At 59.0% G+C, this 13245-nt stretch overlaps 1 protein-coding gene across 9 annotated transcripts in view; it reads left to right on the forward strand.

Annotated features, from left to right (window-relative positions):
* The first annotated feature begins 900 nt into the window (after positions 1-900).
* Positions 901-13245, forward strand: part of SPEG (striated muscle enriched protein kinase) — a 55674-nt gene continuing 43329 nt past the window's right edge. For 2 of the 9 annotated variants that reach the window (XM_087863753.1, XM_087863754.1), the window contains exons 1-5: positions 901-1442; positions 8846-8888; positions 9812-9846; positions 10434-10523; positions 10607-10943. In XM_087863753.1, the coding sequence (XP_087719879.1) occupies positions 1064-1442; positions 8846-8888; positions 9812-9846; positions 10434-10523; positions 10607-10943 (884 nt within the window). In that variant the 5' untranslated portion in view covers positions 901-1063. Of the gene's footprint in view, positions 1443-7755; positions 7812-8845; positions 8889-9811; positions 9847-10433; positions 10524-10606; positions 10944-13245 lie in introns of those variants that run through there. The other 7 variants (XM_087863758.1, XM_045777513.2, XM_087863765.1 and 4 more) reach the window with 6 other exon arrangements.

Below are 13245 nucleotides of genomic sequence, written 5' to 3' on the forward strand. Positions count from 1 at the left end.
CACTTGGAACAGGCGCCATCCTTTGTGAACCACACTGTAACTGGCCTCCAACTGTCCCATCATGTCCAGTTCACCCTCCACACCATGGCTGTCAGGAGGGATCCTTCTAAAACCCAGCTCTGACCATGTTAGCCTGCTGCTTAACCGTGCTGCGGTGCCCCACTGCCATCAGAACTTAGCGAGCAAAACTTCCACCTCCACTCACCGGACCCCCCTGCAATTCAATCCCTCCAAAGTCCTCTGACTCTAGAACATGTCGTTTACTTTCATCACGCTCTGATTTAGGTCATGCTGTTCCCTCTGCCTGGAATGTCCTTCCCACCCTTCTCTGCCTGTTGCAACCCCTGTTCAACTATCCATTTTTACAGATGAGAAGTTGGAGGTTGAGCAAGGTTCAATATCACCCACCAAGTGGGTGGGTGCGTGGGACCAGCTGGGAGCCTGAATCCACCCCAACTCCCTGCTCCTAGGCTCACGGTTCACCAGGCTGGCTTGAAGGCTGGGGCAGGCCACTGGTCCTTCTTCCTGGCTATCTGCTCACCTTCACTTGGGCCTGCTTCCCCATCTGCCTCTCAGACATGTCATCCAGGACCTCCTCTCCCTCTCCCCCGCTGGGAATCAGAAGTCTGAGGAGAGGGTGGAAGGGCAATGGGATTGAGCCCAGGGGTAACCCGACTCCAGACTCTGGAGTGGGCTGGGGGCGGGTGCACCCTAGGGGATGGGACCTGGAACAAGTCCTCAGGGACCCGTTGGAGCAGGGGCTTGGAGATAGGGGCTCCTGGAGAGTGGGAAGGAGCAGACTGGAGTCCAAGTCCCCTCCTCTGCTGCCCCCTCCCTCCACTGCTCACTCGCAACCCGAGCCGGGGGGCCTAAAAATAGCCCCCGAGGCGCAACCGCCGGCCGCCCTGGTGACCTTCTGGGTAACACAGGCCGAAGGCGGGCGGGCAGCAGGAAGGCAGGGCGCCGGCCCCCCAGGACTCATCTCCCAGGGCACCATCCCCGGGTGCCCCCGTGGCCGTCCGGTTCCAGAGACCCACCCCCAACAGCCCAGCTCGCAGAGGCCATGCAGAAAGCCCGGGGCACGCGAGGCGGGGACGCGGGCACGAGGGCACCCCCCAGTCCCGGGGTGCCCCCCAAGCGAGCCAAGGTGGGGGCCGGCGGAGGGGCAGTGGCCGGGGCGCCCGCCTTCCTGCGGCCCCTGAAGGACGCGGCGGTGGTGGCCGGCAGCGACGTGCGGCTGCGGGTGGCGGTGAGCGGGACGCCGCAGCCCAGCCTCCGCTGGTTCCGGGACGGGCAGCCCCTGCCCGCGCCGGCCCCTGAGCCCAGCTGCCTGTGGCTGCGGAGCTGCGGGGCGCAGGACGCCGGCGTGTACAGCTGCAGGGCCCAGAACGAGCGGGGCCAGGCCTCCTGCGAGGCTGTTCTCACAGTGCTGGAGGTCGGAGGTAATGGGGAGGCGGGGGCGCGCCTGGTGGGGTGCTCAGAGCCGGGCCGGGGCTGCCGGGGCCACGTGGGAAGTCCCGGTTCTCGGTCTGCTCAGCTGCTCCGACCCAGAAGTGCCAATCAAGAGGAAAGTGTGTGTTTGGGGGTGGGGAGGGTGTCCAAGTAGAGAGGCTCCCCGCAGGAAGATCAGAGGTCAAGGGTCAGCATTTGGTAAGCAAAACCTGAGCCCCCACGCAGGCCTCTCTGGGAATTCCACAGTGAAAGGCCTCCTAGTTTCCCTGTAGAGAGAGAAAACCGTCTGGGGGAAATGGTCTTTATCAGCTCGGATAACTTAGACTTGAGACACCTCACAGGGGTGCACGCGTCTGAGAGAGGGACGAGCTCCCCTGGTCCTGCTGCAACCTTGAGGGGTGGGTCAGAGCTCCGGGCAGGCCATTGCTGGGGCACGTGGGTGTGATCAGCCCCAGGCTAGTTGGAAGAAGCCAGTGGGTATGAACAGGGTGCAGAGCATCAGGGGTGGAGCGAGGGCTGGGAGCTCCCCAGTGTGTATGAGAATCCGTATGCGTGGGTGCTTGAGAATCCATATGCAAGCCTGTGTGTGTGTGTGTGTGTGTGTGTGTGTGTGTGTACACGGACCTGTGCGGGCTGTGGACAGGCCTGGTGGTACAAACAGTTGAGGGATGGGGGTTTGTGGAGTTGGTGTGGGAAGCCAATGGGCCATGTCTGCCTGAGGTTCAGAGGGCATGGAAGGGGGATGCTCAGGCTGGGGCTTGGGCCCCTGCCCACGTCGGGGTAGAGTGCCAGGCTCATGTGTGAAGAGACAGATGATGATTCGAGGCAGAAGAGAGGGGACAAGATTGGGCCTGGTACTGAGGGTCCTGCTGGGGCTGGTATGGGGGTCAGGCCCCGGACAGATTCTCCTTGGGTCAGTGTCTGGGTTTCCTTTTTAATGTTTTCAGCCCCTAAGCCAACCAGTTGTTCTCTAGGCCTCAGACAGAGCCTTGGGCTGACGGAGTCTTGAGAACCAGAATGCTGGGGGAGTAGGCTGCAGCTGGGGCAGTGGCAAAGAGCTAGGGGATCCCTGAGTGTGTCCCAGGCATCTTCAAAAAGGAATTCTCACTCCGGCTGGGTGGTGTTGTTAGGGGTACATCCTTGGGGGCTGAGGAGAAGGCACAAGGATGGAGGACCTCAGTAGCTGGCGGGGAAAGGAGGCAAAGAGGTGCGGCCGAGATGGAGGGGGGGCTCAGCCTCCCTCTGGCAGCACCTCCCCTCTCTCTCTTGCCCCACCCTGCCCACCCTCTTACAGTCTTCAGCTCGGGTTCCTTGTACTCCCTGTGGCCAAGCCTGGGGTTAGAGAGCGTCAAGGCTGGCTTCTCCTGATTGGCTTTGTACTTGGCCAGGTACAGGCCATCCCAGCCTGGAGTCAGGGGAAGGGACCCATCCTGGCAGAGCTCTGAGCTGGGGAAGGATCAGACTCCTTGGGGATCTTAGCTCTGGTCCTCTCAGGCCAAAGGGACCTGAAAACAGAACATAAATCAAATCAGAGGGTATGATTGAGGAGAATACAGTCTGGGGGAGAGAGATTTTATTTTATTTTATTTTAAACATTTATTTGTTTGTTAATTTTAAGATTTTATTTATTTATTTGAGAGAGAGACAGAGAGAGAGAGAGAGGGAGAATTTGCAGGGGGGAGGGGCAGAGGGAGAGGGAGAAGCAGGCTCCCTGCTGATCAGGAAGTGGGACCCCAGGACCCTGGGATCACAACCTGAGCTGAAGGCAGACACTTAACGGCTTAACCGCTTAACCGACTGAGCCCTGAGCCAACTGAGACACCCAGGGGCCTGGGGCAGGGGTGGGGGGAGATTTTACGGAAGGATAAGGAAGCCCTGAGGAGTGCCATGTTTGTTTTGAGTTGAATTGACCACAGAGAACCACAGCTCACTTCCTTTTGCAGGTGAGGACACTGTAGTTCAGAACAGAGGAAGATCTACCAGAAAACATGTTGCTAGTTATGGCCACCCCAGAATTAAGAACCCATCCCTCCTGGTTTCCACCCTACTCAAGGAATTCTGGAGCGAGGAGAGAGAAAAAGGAAGGGAGAGGAGCTGTCCATTGTATGGAGAGTAGCCCAGGCCTTCTTTCTGAGAGGAGAGCCCCCTAACCTGCTAGGGTCCCCCAAAGTGGGGAGAGTGACAGGATGCTAGACCCCATCCCCCCCCCCCCAGCAGGGCTGTGTTTCCCTGCAAGATGTGTTTCCTTGGTCCGTCTGTAAGCTGGGGAGCACGGTCGGCAGGGCTGAATGCTGGGTGGGCATATCTAGACAGACTCTAGGAGGACAGTCTCCAGGCTGTGCTCGTTGGAACAGCATGTTTGAGAGGCGTGGGGTAAGGAAAGGACCCTGGGTGTCGTGAGGACTGGATCGGGGGCCTTTTGATAGTCACGTTAACACGGGAAGAAGATAGCGCTGCAGCAGGTCACATTTGAGAACTACTTCCTACTGGTGAAATCTTTACCCCAAGATTGGTCTTATAATTATTATTAATTGGTGATAATTCTTAGTAATAATTTATAATGTTATGAAGAGCAACAGGCTACTGTGTGGCAGGTGATACACCATCACATCTTTTGAAATATCATTTAAGTCCATTGCAACCCTGAGGAAGCTGGTACAAAGGACTGAATGACATTTCTTGTTGTACAGATAGGTGCCTGAGCAGGGGTGCAGGGAGGTCTGTCCTACTGCGAAGAACTATGTGCTTAACTATGACGCCCTTCCCACATGATTTGGAGGAGGGCAGGGCTGTGCTTTGGTGATGGTGGGTGACTGACTGCGTGAGCCTGGCTTCCTCCTCCTCCTCTTGCCCCCGCCCCCCGGCAACCAGTACCTGCCCAGTTCCGGGTCTTGGTCAGGGGCAGCTGGGCAAGCAGGTCAGCATTGCTCAGACTTACTCATGGAAAACTTTCTCAATTGGGATCAACAGCAGGAGAACCTCAGGGTTCTCGAGGAAGCCCAGCCAGGACCTGGCTGCAGAAGAAGGAGGCAGTTTCCTGGCTGGGATTGCTGTCTGGCTCGGCAAGACAGGGTGATGCTGAGGTTCCTGGCACTCCTGAAGCCTGAGATGTTCGCTCAAGGATGGAGGGATATTGGCCTGGCTTGGGGAGGCCGGGGCCTTGAGAAGACAGGTGGGCTGCAGACTGGAGAGTCTGGAGGATGGGACATAGGAGGGTGGGATTTGGGGTGTAGAAATGAGGAAAGAATAAGAATGGTGAAGACGGCAGACAGGCAGGCTACCTGTAGAATCCTTAGCATGGGCATAGCACCCCATCTCATTTCATCATTTAATCTTCCAAACCCAGATTACTGTAGTAATGGTTACACGTAGGAGAGAACTGGGGTCCCAAGAGGGAATTTACCCGAGGTCACATGGCTAATGAGGTGACAGAGCCTGATCAATAGGGGTTCAGGTCCATGTTGCCTGTCCTCAGAAAGAGAAGCATGGGAAGACTAAGGCCAGGATTTGTTACCATTAACCATCCTTCTCCCGACCATATCCCCAAAGCCGTCTTCGGGCCCAGTCTCCAAGATAGGCTGGGTATTCCTCTCTTTCAAAACAGCAGGCTTCCACCTGTGCAGGCTGAGGAGCTATTTGCAAACCAAGTGACCAGAACATGTGCCACCCTCAACGCTTGGGACAGGTGTGGCTGGAGGGGGGTGGACTAAAGGGCAGGGGGTAAAGAGGAGAGAGCACAGCTGAGAGAAGGGGCAAGCTGACAGTGCTTGCCATGTTAGTTCGATGTTTCATAGCCAGAGTCCAGACTCTGGCTTCAATCAGTAGGGCCAAAGGTTAACAGATCAGTGTGAACCCTGCTGGGGATTTGAGGTCATGGACAAGAGAGGTTAGAGACAGGGAGAGAGGGCTTCCTCAGGCAAGGAGAAGGTGGGGAATGCACCAGAGCCTGTGTCGAGGGGTATTCTGCCGTTATTTTATTCACCAGGAACTTGGAATGTCTGGATGAAAAGCCAGGAGGAAACTAGTATGGAGGTAGGGATGGGTAGGGAGAGTGTTGCCATCCACTCATGCCCAGTCCTCATCAGGGAGGGGAAGAGGAGCCAGAGTGGGAGCAGTGTGGAGCCCTGGGAAGAAAGAGAGACAGGAGCAGAGAAGCGCCTAAGTAGCCAAGGCCCATGCAGGAGAACTTTCCTGAAGCCAGGCCAGGCTCTCCCGGGAAGATCCTGAGTGGCACTCGAGATGGCCACTTCTCCAGCTATTTCTTAGAAAAGGGTCAGAACGGAGGTGGGAGGAAGGCTGGATGAATGAGCTATTCCAGGAAGATTTACTCTCCCTATCCCCGCCACCCCCAGCTCTGCCACTCCGTCCCATTTTACCTAGTGCCTACTGCGGGCCTGTCATTGTTATAGGTGTTTGGGCTAACGGAAGGGGGGATCCCCCAAGTTCCTGTCCTCCTAGAGATCACATCCTAGTGAGGGGAGATACACAACATGCAATAAACCCAATAAGTAAAAATGTTACAGGGTGTCAGAAATGCAGAGCAGGATAAGCAAAAGGGGGGAAGGGAGAAATTGGACTTTCCAGGCAGGAAAAAGAAGCAAATAGGAGGGGAGTGGGTTCATCTGGCTCAGAGGAGGGTCTGTGTGAGGAATCACGCATGGCATGATGCGTTGGGTTTCCTCTGGAAGGGGAAAGGCTGGCAGTGCAGAAATTGGGAGTCTGGGTTTGGGGAAAAGAGGGCAATCTAGGGCCAGTTGGGGGTGGCCCACCCTGCAAGCATGCCCCAGGCCAGCCCTGTGGGGGTGAACAGTGCAGACCCAGAGCAGGAACACCGAATCCCACAGGCCTGTCCTCGGCCCAGCTGTCCCGTCACTCACGCCCACTGCCCATTGGTTATTTTTGCTATGGAATGTGCCAGCCCCTCGGATTCTCCTGGGGAACAGGGGCTCAAGTTACCCCCTCTCCTCACTCAGCTCCCCCATCTGTGAGTGGGTATATTTGGGGGTGGGCAGGGAGAGCGCCTGTGGGTGTCCAGGGTCCTCTGGCTGGAACCCATAGGGACACATACATGTACGCTCTCAGTGCTCGTCCCCATTCATGTGTCTGGATCTGCGACATTTGCTTTTGGGGGTCTGGGAACCAGGACCACCTGTATGCACCCAGAATGTACAAGACATAACTTTAACCTTAAAAAAAGAAGGTCCATAAACTCACATAACTTCAGGGGCCAAGTAAAAACTGGTAACAGTGAGTGGCACTACTTGCATATTCTGGGATGGGGATTAGGATCTAGAGGACAGTGGAGACAGAGAACCTGTGTGGCTTTGGCCAAGTGATAGGACTTCTCTGAGCCTTAGTCACTTGTCAGTTAAACGGAGCCAGTTCAGTGTTCCTAAGGGGTTGTTGTGAATGAGGTGACATTTATAAAGTGCCTGGCACTTAGTAAATGCTTAAGAAACTTAGTTATAATGATTGTTGGGGGGAAGGGAGAATTGAGTTTCCGGTGGCAAAGTGTGCATGGTGCTGAATGGGAGGAGGACAAACAGAGTTTGGTGAGTATGCTCACCTGTGAGTGAGAAGGTGGGTCGTATTTGTGACTAACAGGAGTACCTCTGGGCACCTTAGCTGGTGTGTGTGCGTATGCCAGGGGGCAGGGACAGAGGACCTACCATCCAGAAACTCTAGGGCCCTCTCTGGCTCTCCGGAGGAGCCTGGGGGTTTTCATAGTCTCGGTTCCTTTCAGCACGGAGCCCCCACCCACCAGGGCCCTTGCCCTGCGTGTGACCCAGGCGCCCCCACCCGGCGCTGTGGCCCTGCGGCGTGTTCTGGCCGCGACGACAAGTTCGGGGCTGCCTGGCACAGGGTAGTGTGCGCATGTTTGTGGAGTGAGCAAGTCGAGATGCGGCTGACCTTCCAGAGCCGCCCCGCGTTCGGCTGCCAATGAGAGGGTGGCCCGAACTCTCATCGGGGCCACGGCACCCCCTTCTGTGCCTCAGTTTCCCCATGTGTCCAGGGCCCAGGAGGCAGGTGCGGGGTGGGGGTACCCGGAGGCAGGTGAGCGGCGCCCCAGGGGTCTCAGGGGAGCAGGCCAGGGAAGGGGCGCCAGGTGGGGTGCAGGCCGGCGGGGGAGGGGCGGGCTCTGGGCGCCGCCGCCGCCGCCGCCGCCGCCTTCCCCCCGCCCCGGCTCCCGCGGCCCCGCGGCTCCTTCCGCCACCGGCGCCGGCTCCCGCCCGCTCCCCCGCTCGCCCCCGGCCCCGCCTCCGACTCCGCCCCGCCCCCGCCCGTCCCCTCCTCGCCCGGCCGCCGGCGCGGCCCCCTCCCCCGCCATGAAGAAGCTGTGGGTGAAGAAGCGTTTCCAGGTGAGGGCTCCGGGGGCGGGCGGCGCCGGGAGGGGGCGGGAAGGGCTGGGCGCCCCAAGGGAGGGCGGGTCACCGCGGCCGGGCCCCGGGGGAGGGGGCGCGGGGTCCTTGCCCGTCCCAACCAGCCGCCGAGGGCCGCGGCCGGGCGCGCTCCGGGGGGCTCCCCGGCCTGGGTGCCGAGCACGTCGGCCCCTCCCGGCGCTGAAGGGCAGACCACCCCCCCCCTCCAGGCCCCGTCGTCCACAGTCCCCCGCGACCACCCGGGGAGGCCCCCGCCGCAGCTTCGGCGTGGAGTGCCCCCTGGCTTCTTTGCCACCTGGTCTCCCCTCGCCTCCGTCCAACCCCGGCCCCCCGCCCTAGCTTTCCCCAGCCCCCCAGTCTGGAGCCTTCCATCTTCCCGAGCTCCCTGGAAGCCACGCACAGGGATCCGCGCGGAGCTCAATAAATTCCCCAAGCCCTGCCCTGTCCTCCGCGTACCCAGGCCTCCTTCCTGCATTCGTGAGGCTCTGGCCCTTGGGGGAACTTGCCCTCAGCAACCCCATCACCCTCCCTGCCCGCTTGACACCTATTTCAGGTATCTGTCCTCCCCAACCCCCTTACCAGGAATCTGTGTCCTCGCCCCTCCATCTCCCAGTCATCCAAGCATCCCCCACCCCCATCTCTTCCTTCACGTCAGTCAGCCTCCTATCTTGTCTCCTAGCTTCTGTCTCTGGGGTATGGCTCAGGTCCCCAATCCTGTGAGCCTCTGTCGGACTCCCAGCATTTGACCCACAGCTTTGCTCTCCTCTCTCTTCCTCCTCTGCTTCTCCCCAGAGCCAAGCTGGGTAGCCTGGAGCTCCTGCTGGGAGGGCTGAAAGGCAGGGAAGAGTGGAGACATTCCCTACAGCGGGAAGTGTCTGTGTGCATTATCTAACCACCCCCCCCCCCAAGCCCCTGGAATGAATTTCTGTTTAATATAGAGGTTTGCATGGGAGGTAAGGGACAGCAGGAGTGAGCCTTTCTCTCAACAACTCATTCTGGCTTTTCTCTTTCAGAAAACCGGCCACTCCCGCCGGGCCTTTGGCAGATTCACCCATGGTGCGTGGACCACAGGCTCCCAGCTCTAGCCCATGCCCACTCCTTCTCTTGGTCCATGTCTCTTCATGCCTCATGCCCAGGCCCTGAAGACAGCCCATGAGATGTGGGATCCCCCAATACACATCCATACCCACTCAAGGAGGTGCCCTGTACCCTGTAGCTGTGGGGTGAGGGGGATAGGGGGGACCTCACTAGCACATCCCACCTTGGGCCTAGGCTCAGGGTGCTCCATCTATGGGGCCAAGTGGGGATGAGCTCACTGCCATGCTTTGGCATCCAGCACATGGCTCTTGCTTGTCATGGCACTCATAGAGAAACTGAGGCACAGAACCTGCTAGAATATGGGAAAGTTAAAAATATGCCCAGGAAACTTTGCTTATAGCCTAATCACTGGGCACTTTTGAGGATCATTCAGCAGTAGAAGAAAAGGATCAGGAAGAGGGTGTACCTGTCACATCGTGGTGCAGAACAGGTGGGGGGATTGGTTTGCAAGGAAGGGTCAAAGCACAATGCAAATATTTTAAGAGAGGGTGGGCCTGACCCCTAATGGGGGGCCTGGGTCTGTGACTGGGCTGAGCACAAGCAGATGTGTGTGTGTGTGTGTGTGTACACGTGTTTACGTGCGTGTGACCAATGGCAGCGCCAGTGAGAGTGCCAAGGGTACAGAATAGCTGGGGTAGTTGGAATAACCAGCAGAAGCATGTGCGCTCCCCAGCTGGGCACAGTGGGAGCCTGCAGGCTGTCAGGATGAGAGATGCTTTGCCCATTCCAGGTGTCTCCCTCCCCCTGCCCCATCCCCACAGGGCATTTCTGGGCACTGGGTACCCTCATGCCTCCTCTGTCCTGCCTACCCACCATGCCCTGCCCCACAAACGCTCTGATAACAGTCTGTCCATGTCTCTCTCCTGCTGCTCCTATGGAAGCGAAGTTTTCCGCTCCTGCAGAAAGCAAAGTTACGGTAGGAAACTGGCTCCTGCCCTAGCCCTCCACTCCCCTTTCCTCCCTGCCCAGCCCTGGCCTCTCCTCACCCTGCCTCAGCTGCACCCTGATGTGTTCCAGCTGGTTTGGGGTGGAGGACAGGCTGGCCCGGCAGTTGGTCGAGTGCCCTGACGGTACGACTCTGAGGTGACTGCCCTTTGTTCCTGGGGTACCGGAACCCAAAACGTAGAGCCTTGGAACCTAGAATCTTGTTATTTGGGGGCTGCACAGGAACCTATGGTGTCACTAACAGATGAGGATCGGGAGGGCTGAGACCCTGGGATCCATTAGGTGGCCGGGAGGAGCGGTGGCAGGTGGCTTTGAGGGCCAAGGAGGCAGAGCTGAGTCGCCAGGGGCCCTCAGGTGAAGCCATGGGACTGGCCTGAGCAGCCCAGGATGGGCCGGGGGGACGAGGGGGGTAAAAGAGGGGAGAAGATAGGTGTGGTGCCCCCCCCCCCCCGCTGGTGGTAAGATTGAGCCTGCTGCAGGGGAGGCGGGAGGAGACACAGGGAAGAGTTGGAGTCAGAGGGAGGAGGGCCCTGCCCACACAGACCCCTTCTTCTCCAGACTCGGAGACGGGCGAGGATGACATCAGCGATGTGCAGGGGACCCAGCGCCTGGAGCTTCGGGATGACGGGGACTTCAGCACCCCCACGGGTGAGCTATCTAGGCTGCTCCAGGAGCAGGCAGGTGGGCTTCCCCCAGAAGGGGCCTGGGCTTCACCGTGCTCCTTTCCCTAGGGGGCTCCGACACCCTGGTGGGCACCTCCCTGGACACACCCCCGACCTCCGTGACAGGCACCTCAGAGGAGCAAGTGAGCTGGTGGGGCAGCGGGCAGACGGTCTTGGAGCAGGAAGCGGGCGGCAGGGGTGGCACCCGCCGCCCCCTGGGCAGCCCAAGGCAAGCACAGGCAACCGGGGCCGGGCCACGGCACCTGGGGGTGGAGCCGCTGGTGCGGGCGTCTCGAGCTAATCTGGTGGGCGCAAGCTGGGGGTCAGAGGATAGCCTTTCGGTGGCCAGTGACCTGTATGGCAGCGCATTCAGTCTGTACCGAGGACGGGCGCTCTCCATTCACGTGTAAGTAATGGCCTCACCCGGGCCGCACTGTTCCACCTCACCGTGCCGTCCCGCACTGCCCCTCACCACTCCGTCAGCCTCCAGCCCTCTCTCCCCTGCACCATCCGTCCCTCTGTGCACTTCACCGCCCCTGCTGCCACCCTGGCCCCTGCTGCCGACTCTGTCCTCCCACACCGCATCCTCCCTCTTCCCGTGCTGTCACCACCCACAGCCTCCTGCTTCCACCTGTCCTGGCTCCCTGTGCCATCGCCATAGTCTCGTGGACCCCTCTTGTCCCTTCCTCATCCCCTCCAAGATCTCCACTTTCCCAGGGGCCCTCTCCCACCTTGCCCATTCAGGCTCCAGTTGTCCCCAGGATCCCCCCCCCCCAGGGCCCCCTCCGTGCCTGCTGTCTCAGCAGCTGCTGCCTTTTCTTCTCTCTGCACATTCCTGTTCCCATGTGGGCCTTTTTCTGGGAGCAGCGGAACCTTTCTGCAAGGCAGCTCCTGAGAGAGCAGGAGAGCAAGGGAGCAAGAGCACGGCCAGAGGAGAGAAGAGAGTGAGGCGGTCAGGGAGTAGATGGGGCCAGGGGCCTGCGAAAGCAGGAGGATGTGGGCTGTGTGGGAGGCAGGGGCAGGCAGGGAGGGCTGGAGTCAGGGGGCTGGGGTGGAGGCAGAAGGCTGGTAGTGATGCAGGCCAGGAGCATGTGAGGGCCTGGTGGGAAATGCCTGTGCAGGGGTGGTGGGGGGGCGGTGAAGGTTGTCCTGGCAGGGGGTGGCAGGAGCAGGAGCGGAGGTGTTGGAGTGAGGCATCGGAGCCATTTTTGGAGATTTGGGGCTGGCAGATACAGTAGGGAATGCTATAGTTAAAGAGGGGAGTGGCTGATGATGGAGGAATTGGGGGGATATTTGGGGAGCTGAGAGGGACCTAACTTGTGATGGGTATGGGTGTGTGGGGGAGGGACCATCATGGAGGAGAAAAGAAGGAGCCCGGGGGGGGGGGGCGGCTGTTTTGAAGGTGGTTGGGGTGGCTAGCGGTAGGCAGGGAGGTCTGGGGCAGGGGAGGCTCCCTGGCTTTATCCACTTGGCATGAACCCGGTGCTCCTGAGCCCTGGACTTGCCTTTTCCTTCCCTGCTTTCCTTTGCCAGGCCTCAGCCTGAGCCTGGAGTTGCTATGGCAACTTCTGAGGAACCCATTTCCTTAGTGATGTCTGTGGTACAGAGGCTGGCCTAGCGCTCCGAACTGCCGGCAAGAGGCCTCCTCTGCTGTCCCCGATTTCTCTCGGATTTCTCTAGGAGCCTTACCCAGTTCCCAGAGGCCATTCCTCAGGGACTCTGCTGTCCTTCGCCCAGAGTAGACTCTGCCTCCCTGCAGGAGGCCGGCTGAGGTTCTGTTCCCTCAGGCACCTGATGGCCATTCCACCCCCCACCCCTCTCCCCTGAGTCAGAGGTGGGGCCTGCAGGGGGGAATGGCTGACCCAGCCTTCCACCCTGCCCACTCAGGCAGCCCTAGAACTTCTGCTGAGGCCAATACCCTATTTCTTGTCCCTTCTGTGCTCTCAGAATCCTAGACATTTGGAGTGAATAAGGGCTCAGGAGTCGGACTGCCTGGGTTTCAGTCCTGGCACTGGCCATTTCCTAGCTGTGTCACCTTGGTGAGGCACTTTACCTCTCAAGCCTCAGTTTCTCCCTCTGTGAATGGAAGCAGTAACGGCTCCTAGCTCAGAGGGCTGATGTGAGGATTACATGAGTGAATGCATTTGAAGCCTTTAGTACATGCCTGGCCCCCAGTAAGGATGCAGTGAGCCATTTCCTGAGTTTCTATTAAGCTCCCTCTAATGTGTCAGGTATGGTGTTAATATCTTGGATTCCTTTCTTTGCCCATCTTGCTGCTTGATGTGTCCCCCAAGAGTCCAGAGGGGAGAAACTGAGGCCCAGCTCTTGGGCAGCAAAGCTCTGTGGGTGAGAGGGGTACTCTGAGTTGACCAGCTCCGTCCCTCTTCCTCTTCTCCCACACCCCTTCTTCAGGCCCACACAGTAGTTATTTCTGAGCTGAGTTATTTCTGAGCATACCCCTTTGGGGAGCTTCTGTGCTGGGGGCGGGGCAGAGGTGGCGGGGTGGTTCCGAAGGACTCAAGGTAATTTTCCCAGAGGCAGGACAAAGTCAAAGGCCTGGAGTGGGGGCAGATTGATCAAAGGGAAGGGGAGCCTGGCTATTCTAGTCTCCCACCCCAGGGACCTCAGCTGCCACCTGCTGCGATGCGATCCGGCAGCGCTGGAGAGGGGCTCAGGTCTGGTGAGGCATCTCAGGTGCTAGGTCGTCC

The sequence above is a fragment of the Ursus americanus genome, chromosome 1 (genome assembly GCF_024610735.1).
Source record: "Ursus americanus isolate L20-20 chromosome 1, mUrsAme1.1.p, whole genome shotgun sequence".
Lineage (NCBI taxonomy): Eukaryota > Metazoa > Chordata > Mammalia > Carnivora > Ursidae > Ursus > Ursus americanus.